Source organism: Elephantulus edwardii, unplaced genomic scaffold, assembly GCF_000299155.1.
Source record: "Elephantulus edwardii isolate Elephantulus edwardi_28Jun2011 unplaced genomic scaffold, EleEdw1.0 scaffold00046, whole genome shotgun sequence".
In the NCBI taxonomy this organism is placed as follows: domain Eukaryota; kingdom Metazoa; phylum Chordata; class Mammalia; order Macroscelidea; family Macroscelididae; genus Elephantulus; species Elephantulus edwardii.
The window spans coordinates 837094-851237 of NW_006399796.1; the positions used below are offsets into that span (position 1 = coordinate 837094).

Here is a 14144-nt window from a genome sequence, read left to right on the forward strand (position 1 = left end):
TGAATATATTAAATCAGATCTTTGGATGATAAATTCTGTACCTTTTTTTTTTTAAATTTTAGCCTTTTCTACCTTCATCGCAAAGTAGACCAGAATATGATTCAGAGGAGAGTTTGGAAAGTGATGATGATGATGGTGATGATAATGATGATATTTTAACTTCTGATTTCCATCTCCAAGAGCATTCCAATGCAAATTCATATAGGTATGGAATATCTACTTTAAAGCTTTTTTGAAAGATGCTTTAGCATGACATATATAAATAATATTTTAAAATATAATACATGTGAAACTAATAACTTTATGAATTATAATACATTATAACTTAAGTTTTGATAGTCTGAGTGGATGATACATGATTTGTATAATTTATTTTTTATTTTATACTAGTTTATTTATAAAATTCTTTAAATACATGGTTTGGAATGTAGCAGGTATACAACCTCATGGGGACAGATGGCCACCCCTTTGGTAGGCTTTCTAATGGTTTTCCTGGACCCCAAGGTCCCTATTACTGTGGTGTGGAGCAGATAAAGCTTATGACAGGAATATTGTGGAGGCTCACTACCCGTCCTGCTTGTATGCTGGCCTCAAGATTGGGAGGACAAATGTGGAAGTAATACCTGTCCAGTGGGAGTTCCAGATAGGCCCCTGTGAAGGAATTGCCATGGGAGATCATCTCTAGGTGACCAATTTCATCCTGCACTGTGGATGTGAAGACATTGGCGTTATAGGAACTTTGACCCCAAACCCATCCCTGGGAACTAGAATGCTGCTGGATGTCACAACCAACTTTAACACCAAGGCCATGCGAAAAGAGAATGGTGTGAAGCACCGTGAGGAGTCCATGGAGAGACTAAGCAAGCAGCAACAGTACCACATTCGTGCCTACAATCCCAAAGGAGGCCTGGATATCGCCCAGCTCCTGACTGGATTCCACAAAACCTCCAACATCAGAGACTTTTCTGCCAGTGTGGCCAACCATTGTGACTGTTGGCCAGGAGAAGAAGGGTTATTTCGAAGACCACCGCTCTTCTACCAACTGTGATCCCTACTCGGTGACAGAAACCCACATCTGCACATGTCTTCTCCATGAGACTGGCGACAAGCCCTTCCAGTATAAAAACGAAGTGGCCTAGACCCCCAGTCATCAAAAGCCCCTTCTGCATCCCAAGCCCTCTTCTCCTCGTACTTGCTCCTACTAGCTGTAATACAAAGGGCAAAATATCGAGGTCTTTTTTATTCCTCAGGCCCAGTTAATTACTCTTGCTTTTTTGGGGCTAGGGTAGAGGGGTCAAATTCTTATCCTCACAGCCATCCCGCCCCTTTTCTCTGTCACTGAAGCTTTCTTGAAGACTGAGGAATAGTGCCTTAGTTGGGAGGGGCTGGGGAAACATAACCACAGCTCCCATTTAATCAGATGTGTTTGTCCAGTAGACATAGCTATTCAGACAGAGCATATATTTGTGAAGGGAGGAAAAGAATAAATTTTGGAGGTAGGTGAAGTGAGAGAGCCTGACTTAATTCTGTGGTAAAGTTAGGATTTCCTTGTTTGGATAGGAGACTCCATGGAAATTAAGAGAGAAGGAGGATAGGGATATGACGGGACATATCTCTGCCTTAAGAAAAAAAATTCTTACTATTTGGCCCTCAATATTATAACACATAGCAGAGGAGTATTTTTATATTTAAATGTAAAAACACAAAAATTACATATATGAGTGTGTGAGTATGTGTGTTTTCCTAAAAAGAAGTGGAGTCACCAGGAGAGAATTGATTAGTCTGGTTAGAAGTCAGCCTCTCCTTTTGAGAAGGGTGAAGCACTGCTTGAAAACAGGGCTGTTATGTTCTACTACCACATGTAGGTTTCTCTGCCCACCCTTCTGAAGGGAGTGGACATTGGTCAGTCAGTGTGTGGAAGCAGGTTTTGAGCAGTCACTTGAGCCCTGAGGCTTTTGTTTATTAATTTGATAAGATACATATACTTTTACACACACATACACAGAAGTTTAGAAATAGGAGCTGGCTGGTCAACTTAAGCATATTACCAACAAGGCAGTATTGGGTTATTTTCTGGTGGGAGTAGCATGTCATTAAAGCAGGCCTTTTGATATATTTAAATTTTTTTTTTAAAAAAAGCAAAACAAATTTAGATGTTAATCATTTGTAGGTTCTTTTCTACAGATTTGCTTGCTTGCTTCAGCTGTCTTCCTCCATCATCTCTGATGTTTTTGGAGATGTGGTCAGAACAGATGTCAAATAGTTGTCATTTGTGTTCTAGTGTCTTCTCAGCATAAAATACTCCATTCTTTTGTCAAGATTTCCAAAGTTCTTCCCACACCCTAACTTTGTCCTTGTGTTTTCCTCCTGTTCCCTGGTTATTTTGTGTTGGCTGAAGCCAGCAAGCTGTGGTTTCCCCTTGCCATGACAGCTGCTAATTGCCATATGAAGTATGTTCAGATAGATGACGTCTCATTGTAAACAAGTTGCACAGCTTCCCAGAGCAGCTCTTATAAATCAATATAACATTTTAAAAAAGATGATGATGATGGAAGGAGTAAACAAAGTCGCTGAACCAAAAATAACTGGCTGACACAGAAGAATTTTATGAAGCATCATCTGATCAAGAGGAAATGATGATGAAGTAGGAAGTTCAAGTTTCTCTGAAGGAACTGAAAATAAGGCTCTAGGAGTTGACGACATACCAATTGACATATTTCCAAAAACATACACTGCCCTGAATGTGCTCAATAGGTTGTGCCATGAAACCTGGAGGGCAGCTACCTGGCCAACTGACTGGACAGGTTCTATACTCATTCCCATTCCAACAAAAAGGTGGCGTGACACAGTGTGAAAATTATCCATTAATATCACATGCAAGCAAAATTCATTTGAAGATTATCCAGAAACTACTGGAACAGTACATTGACATTGAACTATCAGAAATACAAGCCTGATTTAGAAGAGGCTGTGGCACTAGAGACATTACTGCCAGTTAGGTAGATCTTGGCTGAAAGCAAAGAGTACCAGAGATTATACAGAGGCATTTGACTGTGTGGATCACAACAAATTGTGGCTAACCTTGAGAAGAATGGGAATCCCAGAACACTTGATTGTGCTCATGTGAAACACTTACTTGGACCAGGAACAGAACAGACCAAGGAATCACTGTATGGTTCAAAATCAGGAAGGAGTGTGTCAGGGACATGTCCTGTCTCCATACTTTTTCAATCTATATGTGGAACATCATTTGGAGCATCATGATAAATGGAGAAGAGATTGAGGTTGTTAAAATTTCAGCTTGTTTGGTTCCACAATCAACAATCTCGGCACCAGCTATCAGGCAATCAAAAGATTAATATCACTGGGGAAGTCTGCTGTCAGAGACCTCTCCGAAGTGCTAAAAAAGTGTGATGTAAGTCTGGAGACTAAGCTGTGCCTTATCTAGTCCATGATCTTGACAGTCACTTGCTATGCATCAGAGAGCTGGACAATGACTAAGGATGACAGAAGAAGAATTGATGCCATTGAGTTGTGGTGCTGAAGAAGAGTATTGTACATACCTTTGATTGCCAAGAGAACAAGCAGGTCTGCCTTGGAGAGAGTGAGACCAAGTTTCTCCTTGGAGGCAAGGATTTTGAAGCTCCATCTTACATACTTTGGGGACATGGCCAGGAATAACCAGTCCCTAGAGAAAGATAAAGGGACAGCGCAGGAGAGGAAGACCCCAGATGAGAAGAATTGACAGTAACTGCAGTAATGTGGCTAGGTGTGTCAGCGTCCTTGAGACTGACTAAGGATAGGGCAGGGTTCAGAACTCTAGTACATAGGTCACCGTGTGTCACAGATAACTTGATGGCACGTAAAAAAACACCAATAATATTGAGACTAAGAAAATGGGTTTAAAACATCTCAAGACTTCATCTCATTAGAGTGATTCATTAATTTTAGAACTAATTCATTTTTATTGTTAAAATAAGCATCTCTCTTCTGTAAAATTTATAAAGTTCCTGTCCTTCAAACTTGCTTAATTTTATTGCTAACACTAATTTTCCCACTAACACAGACTTGAAACTTTGGTGGAGAGTAGAACAGGCAAAGAGTGGGTCGACAATGAACACTGCCTTTGTACAAATGAAGGAAAGGGTTATCTGAAAAGAATATATGATTAGGCATTATATATATTACAACAATCTGGAACAAGACACACGTTAAAAAGTGAACTGGGGAGGGGGGCGTAGGAAAATGTGCCTCAGTGAATGAATAAAAACCCAAACTTTTGTGTAAGCTTTCATTAAAATAATAATTTTAAAAAACCAAACCAGTTATACAGTTGTTGTTGTTGTTGTTGTTGTTGTTATGTGCCATCAAATCACTTGCAACTCATGATGATCCTGTGTACAACAGCCCTGAAGCCTGTTCTGGCTCGTGCCAACTTTATTGTCTCCGACACCCCTTCCCTCATTAATCCACTCACTGTGTCGATCCATCTCATTTATGGTCTCTCTCTCCTTCTCTGTCCCTCTGCCCTTCCGAGCATGATGTCTCGCTCCAAGGACCAGTCTCTCCTTGTAACATGCCCAAAGTATGTCAGACGACGCTTCAGAATCCTTGCATCCAAATAGCAGGCTGGTTTCACCCTCTTTAGGATGAACCTTGTTTGTTCTCCCGGCAGTCCATGGTATATTCGAAACTCTTCTCCAAAGAGAAAATTTAGAAAATCAAAGATGATTTAAATTATGTAAATATTATATGGAAAACAAAGATAGACTTAATGCTGGAAAGTATTTACAAAATATTAATTAGAAAATAATAGTTTTAAAGATGTGTCTTTTGTAGGAATCTTTTTGTAATGGTAGCTAGATGATTGATTGATAGATGATAGATAGATAGATAGATAGATAGATAGATAGATAGATAGATAGATAGATAGATAATCTGTATACCCAAACGTATGTAGACACAAAATTAATTGTGGTTATCTTTAGGTGTTGCAGTCAGAGGTATATCTATATTTTTTTTGTTTACCTTTAATTTTCAAGTTGTTGTTGTTACGTCACCTGCAACTCACAGCAATTCTATGTACAACAGCACTGAACCTTACACTATCCTGAGCCAGTGTCATGGACTCTGACACACCTAATCCCATTGCCCCAGTTATTGTGTCAGTCCATCTCATCCGGGATCTCTCTTTCCTATGCTGTTCCTCCATCCTTCCAAGCATGATGTCCTTCTCCAAGGACTGGTCCCTCCTGGCTACTTGCCTAAAGTATATGAGGTGGAGCTTTAAAATCCTTGCCTCTAAGGAGATACTTGGTTTCTTCCTCTGCAAGACTAACCTATTTGTTCTTTTGGACTGTGATATGTTCATTGCTTTTCTTTAGCACCACAACTCAAAGGCAAACTTAACTACTACTACATCTTAAATTTCTAAATTTAAAGATGATTTTTACCTCATTTATCTCTAGAAATAGAATAATTAATATTACTGTTTTGTACATTATTAACATTGTAAACTCTCAGAATGTCCACTACCTTCTGAGTACTACATTTTCTTTACATGCATGTTACTGTATTTCCCTCAATGTGTTTACAAATGAAAACTATATATATTTTATTAATCTAGAGTATGTTAATGGTTTGATTAAAAAATGGACATTTTCCAAAAGGAACAACTATATCAGAGAAAATGAAGATCTTTTTTTACTGAAAGAAATAAATATTATGACTATTTTTAATTTATCAGTGTAATTATTTCTTTTGAGTTAGTTTTTTTCATATATGAAACATTTACATAGTTCAAAAGGCAAACTCTAAGAAATGAAATTCTGCTTTTTTTGCATTTGCACATAATGCTGGCATGAGTAACTCCATGCATCTATTGTTTCAGTTTCCTTTACTTTTATCTTCAGTGTTACTTCCTAGTAGTGGAACTGTTAGGCCAAAGGATGATGTATTTTTTTTAATATCTCAGTGTTTAACAGAGCCTCTGTTGCTTTCATTTTAGTTGGTCATTGATGAGATTGGCAATGGTGCAGCTGGTGCTCAACAATTTGAAAACTTTCTATCCCTTTGCAGGACATGATCTTGCAGGTAATGAATATTATAACATGAACTACTGTTGACATGCTATGAATTTACTTCTCTGTCAGTTTGTTGGATTTTTTTAAGTGTTGTTGTTGCAGAAACATTGGAGAGGAAAATACATAAAGCTTCAAATCCAAGAGAAAGTCATCTGTGACTCTGTAGCAATGAGTGAGTGAGAAATAGGTTAGCCAGTGTAAGACTTAATGATGATTAATGCTGTTTGTTGTTGTTGTTATGTGCCATCGAGTCGCTTGCGACTCATAGCGACCCTATGTATGACAGCCCTAAACTCTGCTCTGTCCTGTGCCAGTCGCTTTGTCTCTGACACTCCCATCCCGATTATCCCAGTCACTGAATCAGTCCACCTCATAGAGGGCCTTCCCCTCCTGTGCTGTGCCTCCACCCTCCCAAGCATGATGTCCCTCTCCAAGGACTGGTCTCTCCTCACAACATGTCCAAAGTATGTTAGACAGAGCCTCAGAATCCTTGCCTCCAAGGAGCCACCCGGTTTAACCCTTTCCAGGACAAATCTGTTTGTTTTCCTAGCAGTCCATGGTATTCTCAGTACTCTTCTCCAGCACCACAGCTCAATGGCATCAATTCTCCTTCTATCCTCCTTTGTCATTGTCCAACTCTCGGATGCATAACAAGTGATTGCGAAGACCATGGCCTGTATCAGACGCACCTTAGTCTCCAGAGAGACACCATTGCTCTTCAGTACTTTGGAGAGGTCCCTAACAGCAGACTTTCCCATGGCAATGCACCTTTTAATTTCCTGGCTGCTGATGCCAAGACCGTTGACTGTGGAGCCAAGCAGACTAAAGCTGTGTACAATCTCAATCTCTTCACCATCCATCCTGATGCTGCCAATTGGTCCAGTGGTGAGAATCTTTGTCTTCTTGACATTGAGCCTCAGTCCATATTGTAGGCTGCAGTCCTTGACCCTCTGCAGCAGGTGCTTCAGGTCCTCTTCAGTTTCAGCAAGCAGGGTTGTGTCATCTGCATAACTCAGATTGTTGATAAATCGTCCACCAATCTTGACCCCACATTTCTCCTCATAGAGCCCAGGCTCCCGGATAATCTGTTCTGCATATAGGTTGAAAAGGTATGGAGATAGGAGATAGGATGCATCCCTGGCGTACGCCCTTCCCAATTTTGAACCATGCGGTGTTCCCTTGCTCTGTTCTGACGACTGCCTCCTGGTCCAAGTATAGTTTTCGCATTAGAATGATCAAGTGTTCTGGGATTCCCATTCTTCTCAGAGTCAGCCATAGTTTGTTATGATCTACACAGTCAAATGTCTTTACATAGTCAGTGAAACACAGATAGACATTCCTCTGGTATTCCCTGCTTTCAGCCAAGATCCATCTAACATCATCTGCAATATCCCTAGTACCACGACCCCTTCTAAACCCAGCCTGGACTTCTGGTAGTTCTCTGTTGATGTGCTGTTCCAGTCATTTTTGGATAATCTTCAGTAAAATCTTGCTTGCATGTGAAATCAGTGAGATTGTTCTGTAGTCTCCACATTCTGTTGGGTCACCTTTCTTTGGGATGGGAACAAGTATCGATCTCTTCCACTCAGTTGGCCAAGTGGTCGTTCTCCAGATTTCTTGGTACAACTTGGTGAGCATGTCCAGGGCAGCATCTGTTAGCTGAAATATGTCAATTGGTATACCATCTATTCCTGGAGCCTTATTTTTTCCATTTCCTTCAAAGCAGCCTGAACTTCTTCTTTCATCACCATAGGCTCTTGCTTATATGTTGTTTCATGAAATTCTTCTGTGTCTTCAAATTCCTTTCAATACAGTGACTCAGTATATTCTTTCCATCTTCTTTTAATACTTCCTGGATCATTTTACATTCTGCTGAAAGCATCCTTGATTATAGCAACTCGAGGTTTGAATTTGTTTTTCAGTTCCTTGAGTTTAAGATATGCTGAGCGAGTTCAGCCCTTTTGATTTTCTGACTCCAACTCCTTGCACATTTCATTGTAATATTTTGCTTTGTCATCCCGTGCTGCCTTTTGAAATCTTCTATTCTTTAGTATCTTGATTAATGCTAATGGGTTGAAAATTATACAGAAAAGAAAGAAGCATGATTATTTTACAAGTGGTTCCACTGTGAACTTTCTTTTACATAAATGTATGTCAAATACATGCTAAAATGTCTGGTTAGCCAGAAACTTTGTTATGCCTATATTGGAATGGTGACACAAAGAGAGGCTAATCTCCAGATTCCTTAGAGTAAATCAGTTGAACTTTTCTTTAAGTTGAAAGATCAAAACCTCACAGAATAAGCATGTTTATGTGGAAGTAAATAGCAGGAATAGGTAAGAATTGAAAGTAGGTTCAGGGAGCTCTGGTGGCCTAGTGGTAAGGAGCTGTACTGACAACCCAAAGGCACATGGTTCACATCTACCAACTGCTCCACAGCAGAAAGATGAACAGTCTCCTCTGTATGATTTATTGCCTCTGAAGACCAGCTAGACGGACAATTCTGAGTTGACACTACAGGAAAACAATAAAATTAGGTTCAGGAGTTGGGAATGTAGAAGAATAAGACTTTGAAATGCTATGTTTTATAGTATTATTTAACTTTAAAAAGATTTTTTTTTAATTTTTCTTTATTTTCCAGACAAGTGTTAAGTATGTATTTCATACAAAAATTGGGCTGTTAAGACAATTTTCCTCTTCATTTTTATAATCTTCAGGTACATCTTTCATGTGAAATTACAGTTAAAAGCTGTAATTGATATAATTTAAATCATAAATTGCAAATACTATTTCAAATTTTAGTTTTAGGCCTTTGAAGTAATTTCTACTTAGATTGCAGTGTTTTTCTTATCCTAGGCTAGTTGTTTGTATTTAAATGCCTTACATGCTTATGACATTGTTTTATAAGTGTGAATTTTCATCCCTTCTCATATCTCTTCTGTATGTGTTGTGTCAGTATCTTTTCTCCGTGATTCTTAAATATAGCATTATGTTGCAGAAGATAAAAGATGTGCCATTTTTCCTCCATAGCTTTTTAGAGTTAAAAACAGTTTGGGGTTTTTTTTTGCCAAAAAAAGGGTTTCTTCTAAAAATATTTACTTTTCTTTTAGAGCTACCAGTTAGTTCACCACTTTGTCATGCAGTTTTAAAAACCCTCCAATGTTGGGAGCAAGTTCTTCTCCGACGACTTGAAATCCATGCTGGGCCACCTCAAAACTATATAGCAGTTCATACTTCTGAAGAGAGTTTATCATCAGGCCCTGCGATTCTTCGCCATAAAGCTTTGTTGGAACCTACAAACACTCCTTTCAAGTAAGTTTTCCTTTAGGTATTCTTTTTGTATTACTAAGTCTGAAAGTTGTCAAGTGTTATGTAGAGAAGAAACATTTAAGGTCATTGTTTAGTTTGGGAATAATTGTTGTTGTTGATTGCCATCAAGTCAAACATGACTCATAGCGACTCTGTGAACAAAAGGCCTGAATCCTTTCTATAAGTGTCATCGTTTATCAAAGTTCAGAGTTTCCAGAGGTAGTAGTAGTTTATTGATAGTTTCTCCATTGCATTTAGCAAACTCAAGTTTGATTTCTAAGAAATGCACTGCATAGGATCTCCTCTCCGTCACTTATTCTTGTATCTTGCTTAGGTGATGAGCAGGTATCAGCAGAACTTCTAGAATTACATGGGCTAGAAAAGGATGCCTGGCTGTCTACTTCTGTATTTACTTCTGTACTTGTATATACTTCTGTAAATCAGACACTGTAAACTGTATGGGTCACAAAGATCCATTTTGCAACTAATCATAAAAATGGTAAATAACTGGGCAATATTTCTTTTCATTGTGTATGGATTGTGATTAGATGACAACTAACATGTTTGATTTGCTGCTCTGGGCTTATTTCTCTGTTTTGGGGTTGAATGTTATAGCTCAGAAGTCAACACATCTTTTCTGCAAAAGTCCAATAGTAAGTACTTTAGGCTTTGCAGTCCTTACTGTCTTGTCACAGCTACTCAACTCAACCATTGTAGTATGAAAGCAACTATACAACTACAGATGAAAACTTCATTTTGAAAAATAGAAGGGCTATTGAGTTTGGCCTGTGAACTTTTATAGGCATCTTCTTTTCACAATTGCTGTTCAAAATACCTATGCAATAAACTCTTTCAGTGCCCCTGAAGAGATAAAGAGTTAAGACCAAAGGTAAATCAGTGCAGTACTTGCTTCATCAAGAAAGAAAAAAAAAATCATAAATGTAAACAGCATTTTGGGTGGCTTAGTGACATAGTTGAATTTTACCTATGCATAAACTCTTTACTTAGAGCTGAGCAGAGTTTGTGAACTGGTACATTTCCAAAGACCACATGATTAGTAGCTTTTTTCCTACACCCTCTAGGAAACATACTTATTTTGATACATCTAATGTACCTAGATCAGGGGTCAACACATTGGTCTTGAAAGCCAAACTCAGCCCATCCAATCTTTGTAAGTAAAAGTTTTTTCTTACCAGCTAGACTCAGTCACGTGGATATTACTTATTAGTGCTTTCCCACTATGATGGCAGAGTTGAAGTTGTGACAGAGATCAGATATCCACAAAGCCTAAACTATTTATTATCTAGGCCTTAAGAAATAGTATGCTAAATAAACTAGTTGTTGTTGTTGATTGCCTTCGAGTCAAGCACAACTCATAGTGACCATATGAACAAAAGGCCTGAAGCCTTTCTATAACTATAGACATTTATCAAAGTTAGTAGAGCTTCCAGAGACATGTTGTTTAGTATAAACTAGTATAATAATAATTAAAAAAAGAAATAGTATGCTGTCTATGTGATATGATTCCAGTTAACAGATACTAAGCATTCATATGTTGTTGTGCTGTCAAGTTGACTACAACTCAGCAACCTTACAAAGAACAGATTTGAACTTTGCCATGTTCTGCACCAGGCTCATGATATCTGACTTGCTTGAGCCAATTAGAGATGATCTTCTCTTTGTCTGACCCTATACCTTTCCCAGCAGGATATTCTTTCCTAAAGCCTGGCCCCTCCTGTCAAAATAGGGTCTGAGACAAAGTTTCACCATCCTTGCCTCTAAGGAACATCCTGGTTGCACTTTCTCCAAGACAGACTTGTTTGTTCTTTTAGCATTTTAGAATATTTAGTATTCTTCATATAGTACTGAGAAAATGCAATTATGTTAATCAGAAACTTTCGAAGCATATAATTGCATTTATTCTCTCTGTATAGATCTAAACATCATTTGGCCCTTTCTGTGAAGAGGCTTTGGCAGTACTTGGTAAAGCAAGAAGAAATTCAAGACACCTTTATCAGAAATATATTCACAAAGAAAAGATGTCTGAATGAGGTCTGTAGTGTTAAAACCTGTCTACTATTTCATAATTGCAGTCTCTTACACTTGCGTATCTATGAATAATGAGTTACATTTTATGTTTTTTTAAGGAACTAATTTTTATAGTACAATATATGTCCTGCTGTTAATACTTTGAGGAAAAAAGAGACACAACATTATCTTGAAAGTAACTAATTGCTGTGTTTAAGAATAATTTTTCAAAACTAAAGTGCTGTATGCTGAGTGAGACAATTATTGTAAAAAAGAGAAGGATAACTAGTAAAATGTATATGGATATCCAGAGAGGGAAGTGGAAGGGGAAGAGGAGCTGAGAGTAAGGAAGTGAGGATTTCACAGGATTGCAGAATTCAGTGGGTGAAGGGAGGGGATGAAGGAAATAAGGAAAGATCTAGTAGAGGTCTGAAAAGATAGGATAGTAGTGGGTTTAGTTCTTTGTTGTTTTTATTATGTGCCATTGAGTCACTTGCCACTCATAGCAACCCTATGTACAAGAGCTCTAAATGCCGTTCTGTCCTGGGGTATAGATTAATGTTGATTAATTTTATAAGACACAATATGGATGAGAATGATCGTTAAGAAACAAGGTGAATGAGGGGGGAAAAAAACAAAAGTGTAATGCTTGAGTTATGACATTGTACATCTTGTTTTCTGTGTTATATCACCAGTTTAAGAGATAAGATTGGACTTTTCCTGCGATTTTTGTGCAATAATTGAAAATATATTACAAGTTTAATTGACACCAAATTGTATACTGAACGCCTTTGATATATGTACATTTTATTTTTTAATTGATTATACTAAATTAATGAAATTTTGCAAACTTTGATTAATTTATTATTACCTTATAACTTGTCATTTATGTCTTAATATTGCAGCATTATGATTATTTTTCTTTATTTAGCTCAGTTCTACTAAAAAAAAAAGAACCAGTTTGATGATGAGGGGAAGCTGCCCCTGAATGAAAATTAGCATATCATTTCCTTCACTGAGAAAGTTTTGTTATTAAAAAGGAAAAAAAACCCCAGGTAAACTAAACAATGTTCTAGAACAATAGATAATTCCTTATCTCCTCACAGACCAGTAAAAAACTGAGAGTAGTAGCTACCTGTAGACCATATTATAAGTAGCACTGAACCAACTTTTTTTAAAACTTTTTGTCCCAATAAAATAAGAAAGGGAATATATTTTAGTTGAAGTAATAAGAAACTAGAATAGCTTCTCAGTATTTAATCTAGCAAAAAGCCCTGTGACAAGTAAACTTGAAAAAAAGTAAAATTACTTTTTTTTTCCTCAGTTTAAAGGCTCTCAGAAGCAACTATAGACACACCATTATTTAATCTTTGCATGATAATGTGAAAGAGTCAAGTTAGCTAATCCAGGAAACAAAATATAGTCTATTTCTGTTATTTAAATTAGTATGTTCCTTTGAACACAGAGTTGACAAATATAGAACCAGCCTTGTTTGACTGTAACTGGCAGTTTATTACCTGAACAAACAAATATTTGTAAATCTGCCCAGGCACATGGCTGTAATTGTGTACAAAGGCACTGAGGATAGTTTTCATGAATAGATTTTAATGGATTTGTGAACATGGAATCTATAATTAATGACTAATTGTCATTTTCTTGATGACTTAGAAGACTTTTGACTTTACGTACCTTGCTATAACATTGCAATCTGAGCTGAGAAGTGAATATAAATCTTTTAATGTTATGTATGTAGAATCTTTAATGTTTGAATTACCATTAAGTAGTTCAAGAAAATGTTAAATTACTCAAGAAAAGTATGTACACAGCCTGGGAAAAACAATGAATTACTTCACAGTAAGCATGCTAGATAAGAGTGTCAAAGTAATTCTATTAGTATGGTAATGTTTATTGATGAGATAATATTTCTTATTTCACTTTAAGTATATCTTTGCCTAAAATAATTTGGTACGATTATTTGGTCATTTTATAGTGTATAAAAAGCATTGCTGTATTGTTTGCTATAGTAAGCATATTTGCTTGGTTTCTTCTTTGGTTTCTCTGGAACACCTCAAGAATATACATAATTGGTTAATATGACCATAAAATTAAAAACACATTTTATATGTAAATATGGTTGTATGAAGAAAATATTTATATATATATATATATATATATATATATATATATATATATATATATATTATATTTGAGAAATTATACAATTCTGAAAAGAGAACAAAGGGCTAGTGAACCACTAGGCTATATAGTTGATGTTAGGGAAGGAAAATAGCAGAACTAAACCAGAATGCATTAAAGAGAGAGGATCAGTTAATAAAACTATATATTTTTGAGTTCTTATTACTTTATCCCTTCTTTCATAAAAAGTTTCATTATATCTTAAGGTAACATGAAAATTATTTTTATATTATAATTATTTTCTTAAAAGTATGAATATAAATTTTGTCTTGAAAGCTTGTAATTTATCATTAAATTACTTAATTCTCTGAATTTTAGTTACTTTAGTTTGAAAATGGGTAAAATACCTTTAATTTGTAATATTTTGTGAATTGTAAATGTAAGAGTTTTTTAAAATCTGGCATTATTTATAATTATTAGTAAATTGCTGCTAGTATTTTGTTCTGAGTGTTATAATCTTAAAGATAGTGATTTGATAAAAACTGTAAAAGAATTGTGGTTATAAAGCTTAGATTTGATGGCATTAAA

The 14144-nt window shown here is 36.6% G+C and overlaps 1 protein-coding gene across 1 annotated transcript in view; it reads left to right on the forward strand.

Moving 5' to 3' along the window:
- The window catches only part of DMXL1 (Dmx-like 1), a 207688-nt gene that overhangs the window by 123408 nt on the left and 70136 nt on the right, over positions 1 to 14144 (forward strand). The window contains exons 30-33 of the mRNA XM_006885987.1: positions 63 to 205; positions 6008 to 6093; positions 9194 to 9395; positions 11327 to 11444. Of these exons, the coding sequence (XP_006886049.1) occupies positions 63 to 205; positions 6008 to 6093; positions 9194 to 9395; positions 11327 to 11444 (549 nt within the window). The remainder of the gene's footprint in view (positions 1 to 62; positions 206 to 6007; positions 6094 to 9193; positions 9396 to 11326; positions 11445 to 14144) is intronic.